Consider the following 22,533-nt stretch of genomic DNA (forward strand, 5'->3'; position numbering starts at 1 on the left):
AGCAGCCAGGATGACAAGTGAGAGTGTATGCACAGGATCAAGTCCCCACACAAAACATTGAGGAAAGTACAAATTAAGAATAATTGGTAAGCCGTTCGGATAATGGGTGGATGTATAATGAAAAAAACTGAATGCACAGCTGTACAACTTGTGCAGCAGACTGCCTGTTACATTTTGTAACCTAGCCAGCAGAGGGCAGTATTTCATTACAATGCAAGTCGATGGGAAAGGACGTCACAGCACATACTGCACATTTCCCGATTTGGACCAAACACCTTTTTTAGAGGTTTGCTTCTAATGCGAGTGAATTTTTCAAGGAAGGTTTTTTCTTTTTCTTTTTTGATTGGCGGAAAAAAAGAAGAAGGAATGGGTAAAAAGTAGTGTTGTTCCGATACCATTTTTTGGCCCCCGATACCGATACCCAGCTTTGCGGTATCGGCCGATACCGATGCCATACCGATACTTAAGGTTTTTTTTCCTCAACATGAAAAAGCTGTCCTGCTATTAGTTCAGAACATTCAAGGGCCAATAGGATATCTTAGATCGGCAGACAGTGAACATGTCACATATCACTGAATGTCGTGCACCAGCAAGACACAATATGCTGCAACCAAAATCCTATATTAGCGTTGGAATTAATGGTATCGGCATGTTGCTTGTGAGTACTCACCGATACCACTGTTTTAATGCAGTATCGGTATCGGAACAACACTAGTAAAAAGGTTCAACTTGGTGGAGCTGCAGATGTACCTGAGCCTACTATTCGTCCCGCGGAGATATCCGTTTCCAGCTCTGAAACACAAAAGGGTTAGTTAGCAGCGTTAGAGGCCACTCTTTGTCAGAAGCATTTAATGTGAAATTAAAGCTAAGGGAACCAAACAAGCGCACAGGAAGAAGAGAGATGAATTAGTAGGTTTATTCCCAGGAGGCTGAATTGTCAATACACCATTAGATATTCAAAGTCCGATGAAATGGAAACTGCATTAAATCCAATGACACACTCCTGTGCTTCGGATATTATGGCAGTTTTATCTTGAGCAACTCATGAAGATGAAACAAACACAACCACTGTGGATGGGAAAATGGAAGGTAGATGAAAAGTGAAAGGCAAAGCTTTAGTTGTTCAGTTAGCACTGGAGTGATTTATATTCCATGAGAATCAACCACCACCACCTAGCATCCCATAGCTTGACAGTCACCCAGTCTAAATGGGCGGCCCCGGGTCCCACTACCTGAAATTCGGTTCACTTCATTGCCGCTAGTGAGGCCTACGGCTGTCACTTCAGCACCAAGCTCTGAAAACAAAAGGGGGTTAAAGATACTGAAAAATAATTACCGCTGTAGAGCTGTGAAAAACTATTGCCATATAGGTTTTTAAACACATGAAGACAACGCAGACCTTTACACAAACAAAAGATTCACAGGAGAGGCAAATGGGCACAGTGAAGCCGTTTTCTCAATCGAACTGCTTTAAATGAAGAGAAAAGTGATGGTGATGTGAAGGCCAGCCGCACACCGACAGACGCAGCGACTCTTCGCTGCACACCAAATCGGCTGAGCACTGCACATCTAAAGGCGTGCTGCAATAGAAAAACTGCAACTTTGTTTTGATGGTCTGTATACAATACACTGTACTGTATTTTTTTTTTTTTATTCAACTACAAAAATATGGCACTACTTGTGACATACTTTAATACCCCATCACACGTACGGAGAAATTTGAGTACCGTTATGTTACATAGCATTTAACTGTTGGATGGTAGCAAAACAAGGTTTAATCAATAATCAAATTCCTCAAGTTGATCACCCTCAAGCACCGTTACTTTTAAAACGGTTTATGACTACCACAGCACTAAAGGATAAAGGAAGACAATCCAGAAAGAAAAACAAGCTGTGTTTCAGCAGGGATAAATTATTGTAGGTTCCTTGCAAAGGGACCATGCTTACTGACCTTGTAACCACTAAAAATGAACAAAGTAAAACATTTGAGGACATTAAACACACAGTGAGAAAAAGCCCTTATCTTACCGAAGAAAATGTCAAGATCACTTCCTTGGAATGCTTTTATTTTGAAGTTGTTCCCTGCCTTGACTCATCTTCCAGACTGCTGGAGCCACCTTACTTTGCCACCACAAACGGTTTCCACCAATATGCACATCATAACCCTGAAATCATTTTCAAACGCTATATCAAGCAGTTGGTCGTCAATTACTGTATTACGTGAAATTTGTTACTTTCTCTTCTGTATTCATAATTGCAAGCACAAAATATATATATTTATATCCTAACTCAATTATTTGATAGACTTCAGTAGGATACCAGAATACCAAAATGGCTGCAGCCCAAGACAAAATTGGACAGTGACACCCTTTGAAATGTATTGGTCCATTCACGGATCAAACAGTGCTGTTGTGAACAGTGCGGTTCAGATCCTCACCAAGTTGTGCCAAAAAAAAAAAAGGTCATTGAACAGAGGTGCATTCAAAGAGAAGGTCAAATTAAGGTAATCGGTAAAGGTGTATTTTAGTTTCATTCTGAAAATTTACCCAAAAGCCAAATAGAATAACCCAAACTATAATTAATAATGCGTTTAGACTACTTGCACACTAAATCTTGACTGGTTTGTAATACTGTACAGTTTTATATGCTGTAAATATATATATTTTTAAAGGCGGTTAATGATTGCAAATGTACCCATCTTAGCAATAATCAGTAGCGGGGAATTAAAACACTTTATGGATCATTAACAAACACATTTGAGTGCTGATCAGAATCTATATAGGCAAGCTGCCTGCATTAATTAGAAAACAGTTGCTTGACAAGGCAAATAAGACCTGACCCAAACATTATAGCTGTGGTAACCATCTGGGTGATCTGCATGAAGCAGCTGGTTGAGTACATCTTGATCATTGCCAACTATGTTTATAAGGTCAACATTACTGCAAACGTATCAGTATGAATTACATATCAGATGGATTTCCGTCGCCCATAGCCAGAAAAAAAATATATGACTAAACATCCACTTGACTCCGAAAATCTGGGCGTCCCATGACAGCATTCTGATGAACAGGACATAATCCACTGTAGGCAAAAAGCATTTTTTCCAGGGAGTAATGGCTGTGGCACTTCAAGTCAATCGGTGAAACAGCAAAATTGAGATGACGAGAGTAGAGGTTGTATAAGATTTGTTGCATTGTTCTTTCACCTTCTTCAAATTAACTCAAATTTACTGACGATTGTTTTTTTTAACGGCCAAGGTAAGAGTAGCTTTTTGTTAATTCGTCGGCACGCTACACTGTCACGCAGGTAACCTTTTACACACCTGAAACAACTACCACCATGCTTGCTTACACAACACAGGGTGGAAACTTAAGGCGGATCAGAGACAAACCAAACAAACAGGCCAACAGAGCTCTTAGTCTTTCGTTTGTATTGTAATGACTCATAAGTATACGTTTGTCGTTTTTCTGTCTGAAATCCTTAAAAAAAAAAAAAAAATCCTGCTCTATAGAAAAACTTGAAGCCAGTATGAAGAAGTTAAGGGCAGAAATGATTAAAACAAGAGGAAGAAAACAATACATTCAAGCCACCATCAAGGATTATGTCGTTCAAAAGAAATCTTGTAGCTCCCTCTGCTGGTTTGTGACAGCAGTTTCAGGAAGTCCCCATAGAGACTCAGCTTCTTTTTTTTTCTTTATTCAATACTTTCCATTTACAATCAATCTACCGTAGTACAACGAACCAGTACCATTCCAACAATACAAAAAGAAATAAAAACAAACACACACAACACACAAGAAACAAGAAACGCTAGGGGGTAACTAAATATATGTCAAATTAAATAAATGTGTTACAATAAACACAAACTGAAAGTCTTCATAGCCTTTTTGTTCTTACAATGTCTAATACACAGAAAATAAAGCCTAAATTCGTTGATGAAGGCCAAAAAAAGAAGGCTTAATACCCATAAATTTACACTTATGTATGTGAAATTTTGCCAAAATAAGAAATAAATTAATCAAAAACACCTTTTCGTTGTTCTTTCCACTTTTTCCAACAAAACCAAAAATGACATTCTTCCAAAATAAAACAAATTCTTTGTCAAAATAAAATCTTATAAAAGAACACAGCCTAGACCAGAAAAAATTCACATGTTGACATAGCCAAAATAAGTGAACCAAAGTTTCCGGAGAGTCACAACAGAAACTACAGCATTCATCAGTTTGTTTGTTTTTTTTTATCTTTTATCAATATACACTTTAGCGATGAATTATTTTAAATTAAACTTCTTTAATCTAGACTTTTTTTTCCAAATAATATCATCCACAAAAACAGACCAATATAACCCATAGAGACTAAGCTAATGAACACAAACAAAGGCAAATAAATCCATTTACAGGTGACTACTAGGCGTTCGGAGTCAAAATCTCTTCCCAGACAATGTGTTCATTTCCTAGACAAACGCGTTCTAACACAAACGTTTAGTAAAAGGTCATAAAGGGGAAGTTTCTGAAAACGCCGGCGTTATTGTTAACATGTAAACACTCAATGAAGCACCGTTTTGAAAACAGAGCGGCACATTCATTCATTCGTGAAGGGCAGAACACAGGTTTATTGTTGCACGTGTCACCCAACCACAGGCTATATGCCGACATTTGGCCGTTTACTTACTCAAATGTCTAACAATAGGTTTGCACCAGCAGCCACAGTGGCCGCCAAATAATGTAGAGGTGACTGGAATCATGTCTCGCTTCAGAAGTCAGTGACAGCTCCACATTACAACTAGTATTTGGCTGCTTTTCGGCTTCTTGTACGACATTTGTCACATTTTGAGGAATGTTCATTTTGAACAGCAGTTTTTTTTTTGTTCTTTTTTTGCCCTATGATAGCTTGTTTGCCGTGTGGTCCTGTGGCTGTTAGTTTCAAAAAGACAAACATGCAGAAGGCCACAAGTTGCTTTATCTTTTAGCGAGGGACAGGTCAACAAAACATGCACAAGGAACGCTCAATTGAAGTTTTCCTCGCAACATCCACTGCACTGAGGAACAAACACGCCAAACAAACAGTGTGAACAAACAAACGGGTAACTGGTTGATGAAAGATTATGGAAGAAAATATCAAACCAAACTGAAAGAGACAGACATCATGAGCAATCGGCACAAAAGCGGAAAACAGAAGAAAAAATGGACGTTTCAAGGATGTAATGGCGATGAAGTCCGACGAGGAGTGTGACTTACGTGGCTTCTGGCCCCATACGTTTAGATGTAACTTCCCCGATGAGTAGTAAATAAAGCCTAGGACCAGCATGGGGCACAGGACGAACAGCAGCTTGTGTGTGGGCTTCATGGTCTTCAGTCATTCACATGGCACTATCCAGGTCATCACCTGCATGGCGAGACGAGCACAGCGGGATGTTTAATTTCCACGCTCGATGGAAAAGCCATTTAAATGGGAGCATGAAAACTGTTGACACGCAGTAAGAGCGAGATCATCCAGTGAGGATTAGGGCCTGACCGTTACAGCGAGGAATGAGAAGGTATTACGTTAAGTTGGAAAAACTTGACTAAAAGCACTGAATAGTCTCTCTCCACAAAGACTTCTTGACTGCAGGCTCATTCACAGAGAGCAGCTCGGGGTCGTCAACCTTTCCTGTCAAAAGAGCCTTTTTAGGTCAAATCAATAACAAAAAAATAAATAAAAAATCAATCTGGAGCCACAAAAGATTTGAAGCTTGTGACAAAAGGAAACAATGTGTTAAGAGCTAATTAGAGCTGCACCAGAACAGAAAAATTTGCAGCATCCAATACGTAGATTCATTTTTTTCTACCTTTTGTCTTCCATTTTCTTATTTGTTTTTGTAATTTTTTTGTGCTTGGTTTTTCATACATTTAGGACTTTTCTGTCTTTCTGTTAAATTTGGCAATTTTGTGGACATTTTATGGTAATTTGGGGGATTTCCTATTTTATTTTGGACTAATATATGGTTACTTTTTGAACATTTTCTTAAATCACTTTCTGTTTCTTTTTTCTTTTTCAATTTTGTGGACATTTATGGTAATTTTCGATTTCCTCTTTTGTGTTTCGACATTTTCTAGTTACTTTTTCAACATTTTCTTTCATGCTTTTTTTAATAAATAACTTTTCTGACTTTTTGACAATTTTATGTACTTTTTACAGTAATTCTCAGGATTTCTTCTTTTGTTTTGGACATTTTATAGTTACTATTTGAACATTTTCTTTTTTTTCTGCCTTTATTCTTTTATTTTGGGACATTTTATGGTTACTTTTTGCACATTTTTCAATACTATTTGTGTAAAGCGCTCGTCGCGTATTTGTTTGCCCATGTGTGATGACAGTCAGTTTGTGTTAGCATGCTAGCTGATAATATTGATCAGCCTCGTGTGAAGGTTTGTATGATGAAGAATTTAAAACACAATGGCTAATGTAACATGTTTTCCAGATTGTGAACATTCTAGAATCTAGAATGGGGTGTGCAATCAATCTCAGTCCTCGAGGGCCAGAGTCCTGCAGGTTTTCGAGTTTTCCCCTCTTCCACCGCAAGCTAATTCCAATCAACAGGATCGTTATCAAGATTATGCAGAGCTTGCTGATGAGCTGATCATATAGATGTATGGTTCTGATCCTCACCGTATAAGGGAGGGCCTCAATTATTCAATTATTTGTTTGTTATATAGATCTTGAAGATTTCTAAAAATAATAATAATTAATGATAATAATAAAAAGAAGAAGAAGAAGAAGTAAATCTATATAGAATATATTTTTTTCCTTTGACTGTGCATCGCCTTTCAATTCATAATGAAATAGAAAACTGAACTACAAAAATTGCTACCAAAATGTAGCCACATTCTTCTTCAGTTGCTTCCACTCTCTGGGCACTCGCTTAGCAAAATTCGAAATCAACAAAGACTTCCAATGACACACACAAATGAGTGGACTTTGAAACTTCAAAATCAAAAGAGGCTTCTTATCACACACGCAATTAGTTGAGCGGACTGTAAATCAAGTCAATAAAAATAACGGAAATTGCAGCCAAAATAAATCGCCAGACATTGTTTCAGCGCTGGCCAAGATCCAATCTAAAAAATCTAGCTAATTTAACAGCATAGACCTCCCATTGTTACAATAATGCAAAAGTTGTTCAAAAGTTTGGTCTCTAGTAGCGACAACATCTTAAATATCTTCATACATGAAGATACAGAGGTGGGTAACAATGAGATAGGTTTATTCCATAACTTTTTGCATAAATTTTACTTGTAAGAAAAGTTTTAAAGGCTTTTTAGTTTTTACTTTAACTTGAGTAGTGTTTTTTTTTTTTCTTTCCCAAGAACAAACATGTTACAATGACTTCCAGTCTGCTCCCTTTTTATCTATTCATTATTGCCTGTGCAATATATTTCAGGTTGTCGGTGACTTGTCATATGACTCTGCTTCACCAATCACACACACACACACACACACACACGATTAATCATGAGGCATTGTTGACCAAACAGTTCAAATTCAACTTCTCTCTACAAACATTAAGCTGGTTCAGATCCTATCTCACAGATAGAAAACAGTGTGTGGTTATCAATGATGCCACATCCACTTACCTGTACTGTCCAGTTGGGGTACCTCAGGGATCAATACTTGGGGCTCTTTTATTTTCATTATTTATTAATGACTTGTTTGATGTCTGCCTAAATGTCAATGCCCAACTCTATGCAGATGATGCTTTTATTTGTACTTGTGCGAAAAAACACAACAGACACTGCTCAGACTCTAACAGTTGCATTAACTCAGGTTCACGACTGGCTCACCATCTCTTGTCTATCTCTAAATGTTTAAAAAAAAAAAAAAAAAAAAAAACTGTGCGTATGTTCTTTGCCAAACAGCCACTGAGGACTGACAACTCTGGTGTGTTTTTAGCTGGGAAAGAGCTGGCTTTGGTAAGTGACTTCAGATACCTGTGAGTCATATTGGACTCTACACTATCCTTCAGGAAACATAAAAAATGACTGACTGTAAAATACAACCTGGCAAACTTCAGACAGATAAGGAACTCATTAACCAGCAGCGAAGCTCTGATGTTTTTACATTGTATGATTCTCTCACATAGCGACTATAACTAGCTGGTCTCTGGCATGTACTTCTGCTATCATAAAGATAGAATCCAGCTGACCTGTGACCCAAGTGAGGGAAAAATGCTCCATAAAGAATGGATTGTTTACCAACAAAAAAAAAAAATTAACAGCTATTTCATGTGTCAAGATGTCATCTGTGTTTGCCTGAAAACGTCCACATTTCATACAAGAACTCCACTTGGAACTCGAAAACAACAAAAATAAGAGGCTGTCACGATCTGCATGCAAACTGTGCAGCTCTTCGGAATAAAACCAGCAAGTCAACCACAACACGTGAATCCAGAGTGATGACCCTTTGACCCGGTGGCGTTCTCTGTTCCTTGCTCTAAGTAGGCCTGTGCAGATTTAACTGCAGTGCACAGCACTAAAGATGTAAATTGAAACAAATTATTCTTATCAAACAAAACCGATGTCAGCAACTCAGCATTACAAATAAGTATGAAGTCAAGCCACCTCTCGAAGTTCAATGGATCTATTCTATGCTGCTTAACCTTTTCAAGGTTGCGGGGAGCTGCACCCTTATACAGATAACATTGATGCAAGTCTTAGACTGCACCCTAGATTGGTCGCCAGTCAATCACAGGGCATATTTCGAGACAGGCGGCAACCATTCGGGAACTACTGAACCCCTGCTGCCTGTATGGAAGCCATAAATATACCACTACTTACTAATGACTGCCTGGTGAGTCTGTGGACAATTCCGAACATCCGGGCATTTCTGATGGTTACGATTTTGCCTATGCCTATGATGATTGTTACAGTAGTCAAATGACAGTTCATCACATTTTGAAACCAAAATAATCTTCACAAATCAAATTATAATAATCCAAAATCCAACTTTTTTCAATGAGCGGAGAGCTTCCTTTCACCCAGTACGGCCGCCGTTTTGACTTGTGGCGTAATTAATCCATTAGTCACTTTACAGAAACGTGCTTTGCGCATCATTCATAAAGTTGGTTTTCTGGAGCACACGCATTATTTGTTCATTCAATCCAGCTAAAATTTCACAATAAACTGGCCAATGTACAACAAGTTGTTTTTCACAGATTGTGCGCTCAAACACTGAGATGATATGGAGATTTCGCGCTACCAAAAATCAGAACTACTTAACTTGTGTCATGTTTTGGTTTGGTGGGGGTGGGTTTTTGTTGTCTTTTGGTCGTTTGTCATGTGTTCCTTGTTTCTTCCCTTGTCCCGTTATGTCAAACCACGTCCACCTGAGTGTGTCTTCCCTTCCCAGTGTATCCACCAATCAGCTTCCCTTGCCACTTGTGTCTTGCCCAGCTGTGTCTAGTCATTGTCATTAGCCTGTGTGTATTTAGTCCCCTGTTTTCCGTTCGGTTCTTGTGGAGTCATTGTATCTGTTGTGCTTGTAGTATCTGTGTCCCTGTGTTCCATGCCATGCCATGCCATGCCTTGTCTTTGTTTTTTTGATCTTGTTAATTCTTTCATAGCACCTTGTTTATAGTTTTCATTAATTAAATCCCCTTTTTTACCTGCATCCCTGCCTTGCCCTGTTTTTTGGTTGCCTCCTGCATTTGGGTCCTGCCACCAACACCCCACTTTCGTGACAACTTGAAAAAGTTTGTGTCTGTAGTATGTGGTGTTAACCTATGGAATAATCTTTGCTTACAACATAAACAATGCAAAAAGTATTTCTAGATTTAAACTGTTATTTAAACTAATTGTCTGGTCACAATACAGTGAGAATACTTTGTGTTAAGATGGCATCAGGGGTGTATTTCACAAAGCAGGTTTAGTGAGAACCCTGGGCCAAGAAACCATGAAATGTGGTAAACTCTGGGTCTTCCGTTTCAGAAAGGGAGGTAACTGAAACCGGAGGAAAAGAGGTAACTCTAGCAAGTTTCATAAAAAGAGGTCATTATCGTTAGGGGTGTTAAAAAAAAAAATCGATTCGGCAATATATTGCGATATTACATCGCACAATTCTTGAATCGATTCAATAGGCAGCCGAATTGATTTTTAAACATCCATTTTTGATAGAAAATATTCACCAAAACGTCTTAGGGTTCACACCTTAATTAAGCATGAAATAATGTTATATTAATGGAACATTAAGCCTTAATATTTTATTTCAATGCTGTTCAAACATGAAACAGATTACAACCTGTATAAGACTGAAGTTTCAGATAAATCAATACATTTTCATACAAATCTTACACTGTACAAATTTATTGATTAGTATTTTCTAAATTTGAATTTAAAAAAATCGCAACAATCGACTTATAAATTCGTATCGGGATTAATCGGTATCGAATCGAATCGTGACCTATGAATCGTGATACGAATCGAATCGTCAGGTACGAGGCAAACTCACCCCTAGTTACCATTGTAACATGGTCCATGAACCTAACCTGGTCGGTAGCAGGTTTTTTTTTACAATGAACCTCGAGTTTTTCTCCTGTACCCGCCTCCTTTCAGTCACACACACAACATTGTATTTCCTCATTCATTCAGTCCGCTGCGGCGACTTGTTGCGCAAATACGCCTATAGTCTAGAGCGTAAAGTCCACTTTTGTCACGAGCATGGCATGTTCTTTTGACAATGAGCCTATTGATGAAGGTGCCGCTTTATTGCGCAGGCATTTAAATATTCGTTGCGACAATGTTATCAGACTGCGCAAAGGTATGCTGCCATTTCCGCACATGCAGTTATCTTTTTGAGCGGTACCGTTTCACATCACAGTCCATCATCTACATACACAACTTAATCATTCCTTATATTTGTAACATGCGCTCACATCGCAGCATATATGCATTTCGCTCCGTTTTTTTTTTTCTTACGCCTGTTTGAATAATGTTTTTATATATGTCATCTAAGGTTTTTATATTTCATCTTAAGTCAAGTGCGCTTTTCCCTCGCAGGATTGCACCTAAATGAAATGAATTAATGAGCTATCATTCAACAGGTTTCCCCTGTGATATTATTGCGATTGCAAAGGACTACATATAAATGTACGCACTGACCCGAGCAGCAATGTTCTCCCACGTCGCCTTCCTCTATGGGGAGCCGCTGTGGTGTTGCACTTTTTTTTTTTTTTTTTTTTAAGACATGTTCAAGTTCGCCATATGATCTTATTAAGATTTTCAGTTGGGAGGGGCAAAAATAAATAAAATACGTGGAAGCAGAGAGCGGCACTGCACTCAGCTTCCCCGTTGCCATGGTGACTCGACGAAGCAGGGCTCCATTGAGGCGGTCTCTTAAATCTGGTGGTAACTCCAGGTGCAACTACTCAGCGTATATCATTTATCACCATTGTTGGTATATTGTTTATTCACATTGCTGGTATATGCCGTCCTTCCATTGCTAGTATTGTTTACTTCCCACATTTGTGTATTTGTGTTCAGAGATGGGAAGTAACGAACTACAAATACTTTGTTACTGTACTAACTAGAGTAGTTTTCTTCAGTACTTTCCTGAGTATTTATTTTTTAGACTACTTTTTACTTTCATCAGTTACATTTTAACATATGTATAAGTACTTTTGACTCGATACATTTTCAAAACAAGGTTGTTACTGTATTTTTGTTTTTAAATTCATGAAAACAATTAAAATACTTGACCTGGACGAAAGAGCCGCCGTGGCGTCGATGTCTCCTGACTCCGCCAACCATATGTACGTAAAAAAAAAAAAATCTGCATTGCTATCAATATAGCCCATACACGCCCGTGGAAACCACTGATGCCACAGAGCGGCTATCTTCCCATTCCCTTCACGCGAGCAGACTACTGCACGTACAGATTACTCAGTGGACGGTTGTGCCTCTTTGAAGACCCCATTTTTCTTTTATCGCTTAGTTCGTTAGACCCCCAATATTATACTCACTCACACGTAGGACTACATAAAAGTTCTGTTTGATCTTTTGAGGATTACAAGTAAAGGTATAATTCTTTAATAAAAAAATATGCAAGATTCCTCCTGTAAACATCAGAAAGCATCTTTTTTTTTTATCCATTTATTTAATTGTTGTGTACAACAAGGCAACGTCAAGTACATTTCAGAGCCTGTACTTTATTATTTAGTTTGAGTAATTATTTGAGCTAGTACTTTGACTTTTACCATAGTTGTTTTTTACACAAGTAATTGTACTTTTACTCAAGTAGAGAATGTCAGCACTTTCCCCATCTCTGTTTGTGTTGTTAAAATCATAACACTTGTTTTTTCTTATAGTAATGCTACCATGCTAAATCCTTTTTATACTCATTTAATTGTTCCTATGGTTATTTCGCATTCATTTCTCTCAGGGTACTCGTTTATTATTGAGTCTATTAGCAGAGTAGCCTGAAATTTTGAATGGGAGATGGGGGTGGGAGTAAATACGTTTTCTTGTTCCCACTACCTTTCAAACAGAATGTACACAAACAAACCTGTGTGATTTGTTATTGCCTGAAACAAAAATAAAATGTAATTGAGATGTCAGCTCAGAATTGTCCACTGAACTGTTTCACGTGTGGAACCATTTAATTTAAGACAATTTATCATGGCTGTGCCTTAGTTTATTATTTTATTTAAAATGTAATATTGTTTTGCAATATTTGAATTAGCATATTCATATTTTATTCTATTTAACGTTCATGCTCTATTCAAGAAAATTGTTAACCCAGGAAAAACTCCCCAGTTACTCACTTTTTCCCCCCCCACTTAATACTTTAAATACACTTTTTGGAGGACTACCTTTTTACTTTTAGTTGAGTTACATATATTCTAGGTAAGCACTCTTATCCGAGTACACGTTTTCCCCTCTTCGACCCAACTCTGTCAATACAAATATCCAAATAAATTATCTTCCCAAAGTGTAAGAAACGCCACAGTTGCTAGCCGAACAAAAATAACGGAACTTTGCGGTGCCAACTCCACACGTCAGCCTCACTGCGTACATACGACGGCTATCAGAAAATAGTACTTTGGCCTTTATCACGGTCTCAATAAACGACCGAATACGCCGAGAGATAAACGTGAGTGCTACTGTGTTGCTTTTACGCGAATGTCAGCGAGCGATAATGAAAATGTTAGCTTCCCTATGCTAACGGAGAGGGGCATTTAGCCTCCGTGTAGTTGCCAGGCCTGCGGTATCAACACGGCACTGGTCGGCTAAACGTGGCCGGAACATTCGGCTCATTGGTACAGCGAGAAGCTTAATAACGCAAGGAATTTCAAATTTTGGCCAACAAAGGACGCGCAGATGTATTTGTTGTACGCAATGGCGATGTACAACCAAGAAGAGCCCCAATATGACCAGAATTCACCCATTTTTGTCGCGTAGGAAGGAACCACGGTTGGCGAGTTTAAATAAGATAATAAAAAATTAAACAAGAAAAAACACACACACATAAAAAAAAAACTTTACCTTATCTTGTCCTTCTAAGATCTCCCAATCTTAATCGCAGTAATGGATGGGATGATAAAAGGAGCGTGTTCTTGCTCTCCTCCAGGCCATGACGGTGAAATCCGAGAAAGTAACCCGAGGGCTCCGGACGCACAAGAAGAAGAAGAAGACTGTCTGCTTCCACCGTTCCAGCACGCATACATCAAGACATCTCGATATCAAGAGGCGGGGAAACAAGCACGACAACCCCGGGGTAGCGTTAAGACTGTCACCGTTGGTCACATGAGGCGTCTCGGTAAATTAGGAGTTACCACCTCCAACCCCCTCCTCCTCTTCTCCTCCTCTCGTTTCTTCTCCCAACCCCTTCCCTTTCGTTCTCCTCCTCCTCCTCCAATGAATGCGCCTCTTCATCCGGGTAGGGGGGGGGCTCACATGGTGCGACCCTCTCTGTAAATCAGCTGCCCCTGGATGCTCGCTTTGAGGTCGCTTTTGACTCTTGCAATCTGCCTTCACGTCCGGTGATAATGTTGCAACTCGTGTTGGGGGGGAAAGCCGATAGCAATAATGGGGTTTGTTAGATGGACGCCCCCTCCCCACGCGACCTCCTCTTAATGGTATGTGCCGCGCAAGCAATATTGTTTTTTTGTTTTTTTTCCTGGTCTGGAACACACGCAGGTGAGATAATCATTTCAAACCTTGGAAGACATTCAACTCATAAATGTGTGTGGGGGTGCGTGTGCGCGCGTGTGTGTGTGCGTTATCTATCACCCATCCATCGTCCATCCGTTTATTCATCCATCCATCCATCCATCCATCTATCCAGTCATCTGTTTATCCATCCATTTATCATCCATCCATCCATTCAGCCATCCATCCATTTATTTGTCTATCCAGCCATGTGTTTATCCATTCATCATCTGTCCATCCAACCATCCATCAATTCATCCGTGTATCCATCCATTTATCATCCATCCATCCGTTCCACCATCCATCCATTTATCCATCCATCCATACGTTTATCCATTCATCATCCATTTCTGCATTTTTCATCTATCTACCATCCATCCGCTTATCCATCTATCCTTCATCCATCTGACCATCCATCCATCTGTTTATTCATCCATTCAACCATATGTTGATCCATTCATCATCCATCTGTTTATTAACCCATCCATCATCCATCCATTTATCCATCCAACCATCCATCTGTTTATCCATCCATGCATCCATCCATCCATCCATTCATTTAGCCGTCTATCCAGCCATACATTTATCCATTCATCATCATACATCCGCTCATCCATCCATCTTTTTATCCATCCATCCATCCATCAATTAATCCGTGTATCCATCCATTTATCATCCATCCGTTCAACCATTTATCCATCATCCATTTCTCCATTTTTCATCTATCCATCATCCATCCACTTATCCATACATCCATCCATCCATCATCCATCTGACCATCCATCCATTTTTATCATCCATTCATCCATTTATACATCCATTTGTATATTCATCCATTCAACCATCTGTTGATCCATTCATCATCCATCTGTTTATCAACCCATCCATCCATCATCCATCCATTCATCCATCCATCCATCCATCTGTTTATCCAACAATGCATCCATCCATGCATCCATCCGTAATGCTGAAGTGCTGTGTAACTTGTCCACCTCACTCGAGGATAAGATCATCTATTGGCACACGTAGAAAGTCAATAATCAGTTAATTTGGGTCGGGCTTTTGGCCGTGTGAAATATTAGCTCATCGTTTGCAACACCATGTGAGAGGAGGACACGAATGCTTGAGTCAACTGCCTCTTTCAATGTTTTCCCAGAAGTGGGTGGTGTACAGTGACAATGAGGACATCCAGCTATGCTATTAATGCGCAGCCTCTGTGGTCTGTTATTGCAGTGAATTTGTGTGGCATTTTAAAATTGCTGGCGGTTACAAGATGTGTACATAGGTGATTTGCAGGGGGAAGTGGCCTCCATTTGGCTTGAAAGGCAAAACATCTTTGTGGATAGACAGGGCTGACAGGCACGACAAGTATTGTGCAATAAACCCAAATTTCCAAATGACTGTTTGACCTTCTTTCTTCTGTATGGCCGTGCAATAATACCAAAATAAAAACATTTAAAATCAACCCTGAAAGCTCATGTATGAAATCAATTTATAAAAAGCTGTGAGACCATCAATGCTATCACAAAAATGCTCTTTTAAAGGCACATAACTGCGAAAATAAAATAACTTAAGTCTTTTTTTTTAGTTTCTCAGAAAACAAAAACTTGAACCAAGTAGCAGACTAAATATATTTATCAATTTTCATTTCAGGGCTACAATTGCAGTCCATCTGTTGAACTGTAGGTGATTTTAGCAGAGGTAGCCAACATCATGACGATATTATGCATGCAAAAAAATGTTTTTGTTAAGAAAAAAATGATATGAAACAGTTACAATATTATCTAGTAACATGACAAAAACAAACAAAAAAGTAAATACATTGTACTCATCAGAGATGGTGATTATTAAATGTGTGCTACAGACATGTTTTGCTAGTTGCACTTGGCTAGTAGAAGTTTTGCTCTGACCAATCAATCAAAGAATGTAAAAATGATGACATCATCAAAGGCCAGCTCGCCATAATTGCTAATATAGTTTTTCATAATAAAATTGTTATGAATAACTTTAAAAATGTATGGGTATCCATCCATCCATCCATTTTCTTGACCGCTTATTCCTCACAAGGGTCGCGGGGGCTGCTGGCGCCTATCTCAGCTGGCTCTGGGCAGTAGGCGGGGGACACCCTGGACCGGTTGCCAACCAATCGCAGGGCACACAGAGACGAACAACCATCCACACTCACAACCACACCTAGGGACAATTCGGAGCGCCCAATTAACCTGCCATGCATGTCTTTGGAATGTGGGAGGAGACCGGAGTACCCGGAGAAGACCCACGCGGACACGGGGAGAACATGCAAACTCCACCCAGGAAGGTCCGAGCCTGGACTCGAACCGGAGACCTCAGAACTGGGAAGCGGACGTGCTAACCACTCGACTACCGTGCCGCCATGTATGGGTATCATATCTGAAATACACAAGGTGTATTTTAGCGCACATTATTAAGAAATCCGCAGTATGACACCACGCCACTAGGTGTTGTTTTTGTTATGCCTCTGCAGCACTTTTTCGTTTGGCCAGTGAATTTGATGCCATGGACTTGTGCGAGTAATCGTGATATATTATAGCGTCAAGAAGCCTGCTTTTTATATTCTTAACTCATTCACTCCCAGCCATTTTCACAGAAGCAATCCCGTTCGCGCCCGGCTGTTTTACTGGATTTTGACTGATTTTCCAAGGCCCACAGAATATTGTGTTCAATGGCTATATAAGCATGGAACCTACCAAAAGAAAGATAAAAGTCTCTTCTTTCATCAGTAAAAAAAAAGTATGTTTCTATCTGTTTCCGTATTGCAGCAATTAGCATTAGAAGAGAGCTAAGTTTCATCAGTTTTCACAAATCTATTTAAAATTCTAAGTAATTTAGCTTTTTTCTAGATGGCCCTGGTTGATCTCCTTTGCTCTGCTGCCACCTGCTGGCCGTTTGTGTAATAACTACCATTTCTGCAACCGTTCTTTGCAGTTGAGAGGCTGCATCAAAGCCTTCTGGATGCTCTAGCATAAAAAAAATAATTTAAAAAAACGTATAAATACGTCTTTGGGACACTTACAACAAAAAAACGTATTTACACGTTATTGGGAGCAAATGAGTTAATAAAGTAAACCTGTGGACTTCCAGTCCCTTGCTTGCTCACCTTTTTTTTTTGCTAGCCACCAGCGCCGTCCATGGCTGATCAGCCACCGCGCGTTACAAGTCATGATGAACATGACAACTGCTAATACAAAATGTATTCTTAGCATCGACATCTGTAACGATGAAATGTCGTATGTCTGTATTGTTGTAACCTGAGGAAACCCCTGCAATGGAGTCTTGAAATCTGATTGGACAAAAAAATAAATAAATACATAGATAAATAAATAAAATAATAATAATAATAAATAATAATAAATAAATAAATAAATCATCCACCTCTTGGAAGCAAAATCTCTACAATTTCATGGTGGAAAAATAGAATTCAGGTTTTAAATGTAGGTCAATATTTCTGTCAATATTTACGCCATCAGAAAAGGCCTTACTGGACCTGAACGACTGTTATTGACAGGAAACAACAACCACTATCAAACGTCTCCTGTCAAGATGTCGTTAAACGTGACACTTTTGTCCGTTGGGCCTTTTATGCTATTGTGCAAATCCATACTGCTATTTCTCTCACCTCCTCGAGTTACGCCAATAACTCGGTTTCCCTCATTTTCATTCATTCTAATGTCATCATTCACAAGGCCTTGCATCCTACATAAGCAGTTTTCAGGCAGAGGACCAAGTTACAAGAGCGCATCGGGGACCTGGGAGTCGTCCATGTTTGTGTGTGGCAGGGTAGCAAGCTGATCTATAAATATTCAATCAAGCAGGAAACATAATCTGCGCAGCCACTGTTCTCCCTTTGGAGGTCAGTCCATCAGCAGAAAGCCAGGAGAACAAACACCGATGTACAACATGCATACAACAGTGGCAGGAAGTAACAATGAACAAATTATCTGTTACTGTAGTGAAGCAGATTTTTCAGATTAATTCATATAGTTAGTTGAGTTTTTGTTTATTATTTTAATTTTTGATTAGTGTTGAAGTTCTTCAGATCAATCTTGGTCTGGAGACCACATTTTTAAAGAGGAAGTCAACCCCCCATTTTTTTTATTTTTTTTATTTTTTTTGACAGTAATATGTTTTATGCAGCCCCACTAGTCTAAATATGGCATTCTGGTTAATATTGTGTAAGTGGAATGTGAGATTAGCAGCATCCCTCTCAGGGGGCGGCCATTTTGCCACTAGCTGTCGACTGAAGATGACATCAAAGTTACTCAGGTCTCAGATAACCAATCACAGCACAGCTTCAGAAAAAAGGTGTGCTCTGATTGGTTGTTGCTTGAGCAATATAGATGAAGTGTTAATTTTGACAAGAAATTTTAATTTAGTTGTAGTTATAGTCTTTTGATTAAAATTAATTAAAGTTGTAGTTATAATTTAGTCGTCTGATTGTATTTTAGTTTTAATCCAATTTTAGTCAATGAAAAAAAAGAGCAATTTTAGTCGACTAAACAGTTTAGTCAATATTTTTCTTCAGCATACATTTCAACTTTCATATAGAAAATTATAACACACCTATTTGTAACAGTAGTTTAACGCGCAAGACACACACGGCGTCTTTATTGATTCAATGAAACTTGTTGGACTGACAATGATGTAACTTAGTTTTCACCGAAAAAAAAAAAAAAGTGCATCATTGCTTGAGATTAATCTTACAGCTGCACAACAAATGTAAACATGTTTGAACATTAAATAAAGTGCAGTGAACACTGTACAGTTTCTGAGTGGTTCTTTTCTCCAACCCGTGTTTCATTCCTTCTAATTGAATTGTGTGAATTTTCATCACTGTGTTGTTTTCATTTTCGTTTTAGTCAATGACGAAATTGTCAGTCAATTTTTGGTTTCGTTATAGTCTCAATGAATGGCTTCTATTTTAGTTTTCATTTAATTTTTGTCATTTATTATCACTGCATTGACGTCATCTTCAGTTGGGCAGCAAGTGGCAAAATGGCCGCCCCCTAAGATGGTGAGAAATGGCTGGATTTTGCTTCATAGCTCTTAGTCCACAAATGTAATACTAATCAAAATGCCATGTTTACACTTGTGAGGTGACATATAACATATTGTCAAGAAATGTTTAAGGTTGACTTACACTTGAAGGGTCTCGTCAGGTTTCGCGTGGTGTCGCGAAATGCGGGGAAGCAGGTGAAGCCAGGCAGGGTTGTTTCAATAAAGTTGCCTTGCCTTCTATCCAGAGTGTGCGTACGCGTGAACACCTTCATGCACTGTTTACATCACCCATCAGAGCAGGAATCAGTGAGTCAGCGTATTGTTCCTCCTCTAAACATGCGTGAAAGGTACAAAGCTACATACATGGCATGCATCACGAGGAACTGTTCAAGACACGGAAAGCACTGTTTGTTTTATTCTATTGTCTTTGCTCAACGGACATCCGAAGCCAAGATGCCGAAAATAGGCCACTTAGGACGGAGAAGGATCAATTTGTGGGGCTTTTAGTTTGGTTGTTGCTAGAAGCAATTCAACATTTTAAAAAACAGTTTTCAAACCTTCTCGACTTTCATATTTGACAATGAGGCGCTCTAAAACGGCCATCGGAAGGGAAGGTGCGTTTTCGGAGTGTAGGCATAGCTAGCTAGTTAACCGCACTGATGCGCTCAAGTTCTTAGGACTCTAATGCGTCACGTGGTGCCATTTTAGCTCCGCCCCCAAAATCAGGAAAACCAGAAATGGTGAAAAAAAACAGTTTAATGCGAAAGCGCCACAAATGAGTACAGTGTTCCCTCGTTTTCCGCTGGGGTTAGGTTCCAAAAAATACCCGCAATAAATGAAATCCGCGAAGTAGTTAGCTTTATGTTTTACAACTGTTATAAATGTTTTAAGGCTCTAAAATCCCCGACCGCACAATTTATACACTTTTCTCATTGAGGCATTTACATGTTCTCACATTTCTCTCTTGTTCAAACATTGACAATGTTCAAACCTTCATAAATTTTATAAAATGGGTATATTACTGTAAAAAAATATGCAAAATTGCACTTAAAAAAAAATCCGCGATACAGCGAGACCGCGAAAAGTGAACCGCGTTATAGCGAGGGAAGACTGTACTACATTTAGCACATTTTCAGCTTTTATTTTCAAACATGTATATTGTAATACGAAACAAATCTCCCTAATTTACTTTACCAGGTCTTTAAAAATTTAAAGAGGAAGTCAACCTCTCCACCAAAAAAGATTCTTGACAATAATATTTTTCTATGAAGCCCATTTAGTCTAAATACGGTATTTTGGTTAATATTGCGTTAGTGGAATATGAGTTACACAGCAAAATTCTGCAGTTTTTATCAATGTCAAAAGGCGGCCATTTTGCCACTCGTTGTCGAGTGAAAATGACATTACAGTTACTCAGGTCTTGGGTAACAACGAATCGCAGCACAGCTTCAGAAAACAGGTGAACTGTGATTGGTCGTTGAGCAACTGCGATGTCATCTTCAGTCGACAGCAAGTGGCAAAATGGCCGCCCCCTGAGATGGATAAAAACAGATGTATTTTGCTTCATAACTTATATTCCTCAAATGTAATATTAATCAGAATGTGAGTATGTAGTGAGGTTACTATCAAGAAATGTTTAAGGTTGACAGTCATTTTAAGAACCTTCTCTATGTCTTTGGCCATGTATGGCAAAAGGCGTACATTATAAAGGTGAGCGTTATCTAAAAAACACACAGCACTAAAACAGGATGCTCATAATCCTGAGCAAACATTAAATGTTCACATTTAAAAATTTATTGTCTGGTCAATATGTGTTCTGATGTCATAACCAGGATTTTGCGATTTTACCTTTGTACGCCGACACAATGAATTTCAGAATAAGTTCAAGAATTACAGTCCATTTATCAGTACTAGCTGTAGCACTGACAGTTTTGTTTTTTCAGTTTATAAAGGTAAACTTATTTTTTGTTTATTCACTACAGAAATACTTCATGTCAAAGTAAAACCAAACATTTCTTTAAAAAAAAAAAAAAAAAAAGTCAATGCAGTTAGCGTTCTACTCGCAGCAATTTAATCGCTCAAAAGAACGGTTATTCATACAAAACGCTTCATGAAGGTACACAGATAAGCATCTTAACATTACTTACCGGAATATGCGCTTCCTATGCTGCAAAAAAATTTAGCGGCTTAACTTGATCGTGACTTTTTTTCTTCTACTCTCAAATGTGGCTACATCAGAACGTGCGGAACCACACTGCCCCTAAGTGGCCAAATCGAGTACAACATGAACAGAATTCCCAGTAAAGGCACACACAAACAAGGGCAAGACAGTATAAAATAATTTAAATAAAATTGTTTTGGGGACATTTAAGCTACTACTAAATGAGTACTAAATGAGAATCGCGATTCTTATGAGAATCGATTTTTTTTTTTTTTTTTTTTTGACACACCCCTATTGGGTACCCGTTGATTTGAATGTCATTCACACTTTGGCAAATAGGCCTATACCTATCCTGTTTTGTTTTTTTTTTTGTTCGTTTGTTTGTTTTTCAAAAATATATACTTTTGGTCAGTCTATGTGTGATGTCATTTTTACGAATTAACTCTAAAAACAGTTGGGTCAAAAGTAACACAATTATGGATCGAAAATTGACTGCTCCACTTTATGGGTCAATTTGACCCAACTTTCTGGGTTGTTTAATACAAAATGGCCACATTTTTTTGACCCAAGTAGAGCATCTGACCAGTATTTATGTCTATGAGTTGTTTTACATGGAAAGACCCATTTCTTGACTCAAAGTTGGGTGAAATCAATGCTTCAGCATTCCCACAATGAAAAATTCCAAAACTATAATAACCCTATTTTTGACCCAACTGTTTTCAGAGTAAAAGTATCGAAAATGGCTTGCTCTCTTTGATGATGCAATGGTAATTGGTTGAAAAGCTTTCAGAGGTTTTGGCCTGATGCTAGCAATATTTACAGATTTTTTTTTTCTCAATATTTTATATTTTCTTTGCGCCAATGCCTGCTTCAGTAGTTCAGTGTTTTCAAATCGAAAAAAAACATTCTTGCTAACAACTAAAAGGATTTGACAAAAAATAAATCAATAACTGACACCACATTCTACGTTTATAAAACTAACTGCAGTGTTCCCTCACTTTTCTCTGGCGATACCCCCGCAAAGTAGATGTTCACTTTTTTTTGGGGGGGGGTGCGGGGCAATTACAGCCATTACAGAGAAACGTGCACAGCTGCTTGTGGCTATATAACTTTTCTTAATCAAATATGCGTACTGTTGTGCGTTTGGTTACACAAAAA

The 22,533-nt window shown here is 38.6% G+C and overlaps 1 protein-coding gene across 4 annotated transcripts in view; it reads right to left on the bottom strand.

Annotated features, from left to right (window-relative positions):
• st3gal3b (ST3 beta-galactoside alpha-2,3-sialyltransferase 3b) overlaps positions 1–19,466 on the bottom strand; it is a 55,977-nt gene extending 36,511 nt beyond the window's left edge. Inside the window, exons 1-4 of one of the 4 annotated variants that reach the window (XM_077517482.1) lie at positions 19,357–19,466; positions 5,238–5,385; positions 1,233–1,295; positions 751–792 (exon numbers count right to left, since the gene is read on the bottom strand). In XM_077517482.1, coding sequence (XP_077373608.1) covers positions 751–792; positions 1,233–1,295; positions 5,238–5,346 — 214 coding nt within the window. In that variant the 5' untranslated portion in view covers positions 5,347–5,385; positions 19,357–19,466. Of the gene's footprint in view, positions 1–750; positions 793–1,232; positions 1,296–5,237; positions 5,386–13,514; positions 13,836–19,356 lie in introns of those variants that run through there. The other 3 variants (XM_077517472.1, XM_077517493.1, XM_077517499.1) reach the window with 3 other exon arrangements.
• Between the last annotated feature and the right edge of the window lie 3,067 nt (positions 19,467–22,533).

Source organism: Festucalex cinctus, chromosome 1 (genome assembly GCF_051991245.1).
Source record: "Festucalex cinctus isolate MCC-2025b chromosome 1, RoL_Fcin_1.0, whole genome shotgun sequence".
Lineage (NCBI taxonomy): Eukaryota > Metazoa > Chordata > Actinopteri > Syngnathiformes > Syngnathidae > Festucalex > Festucalex cinctus.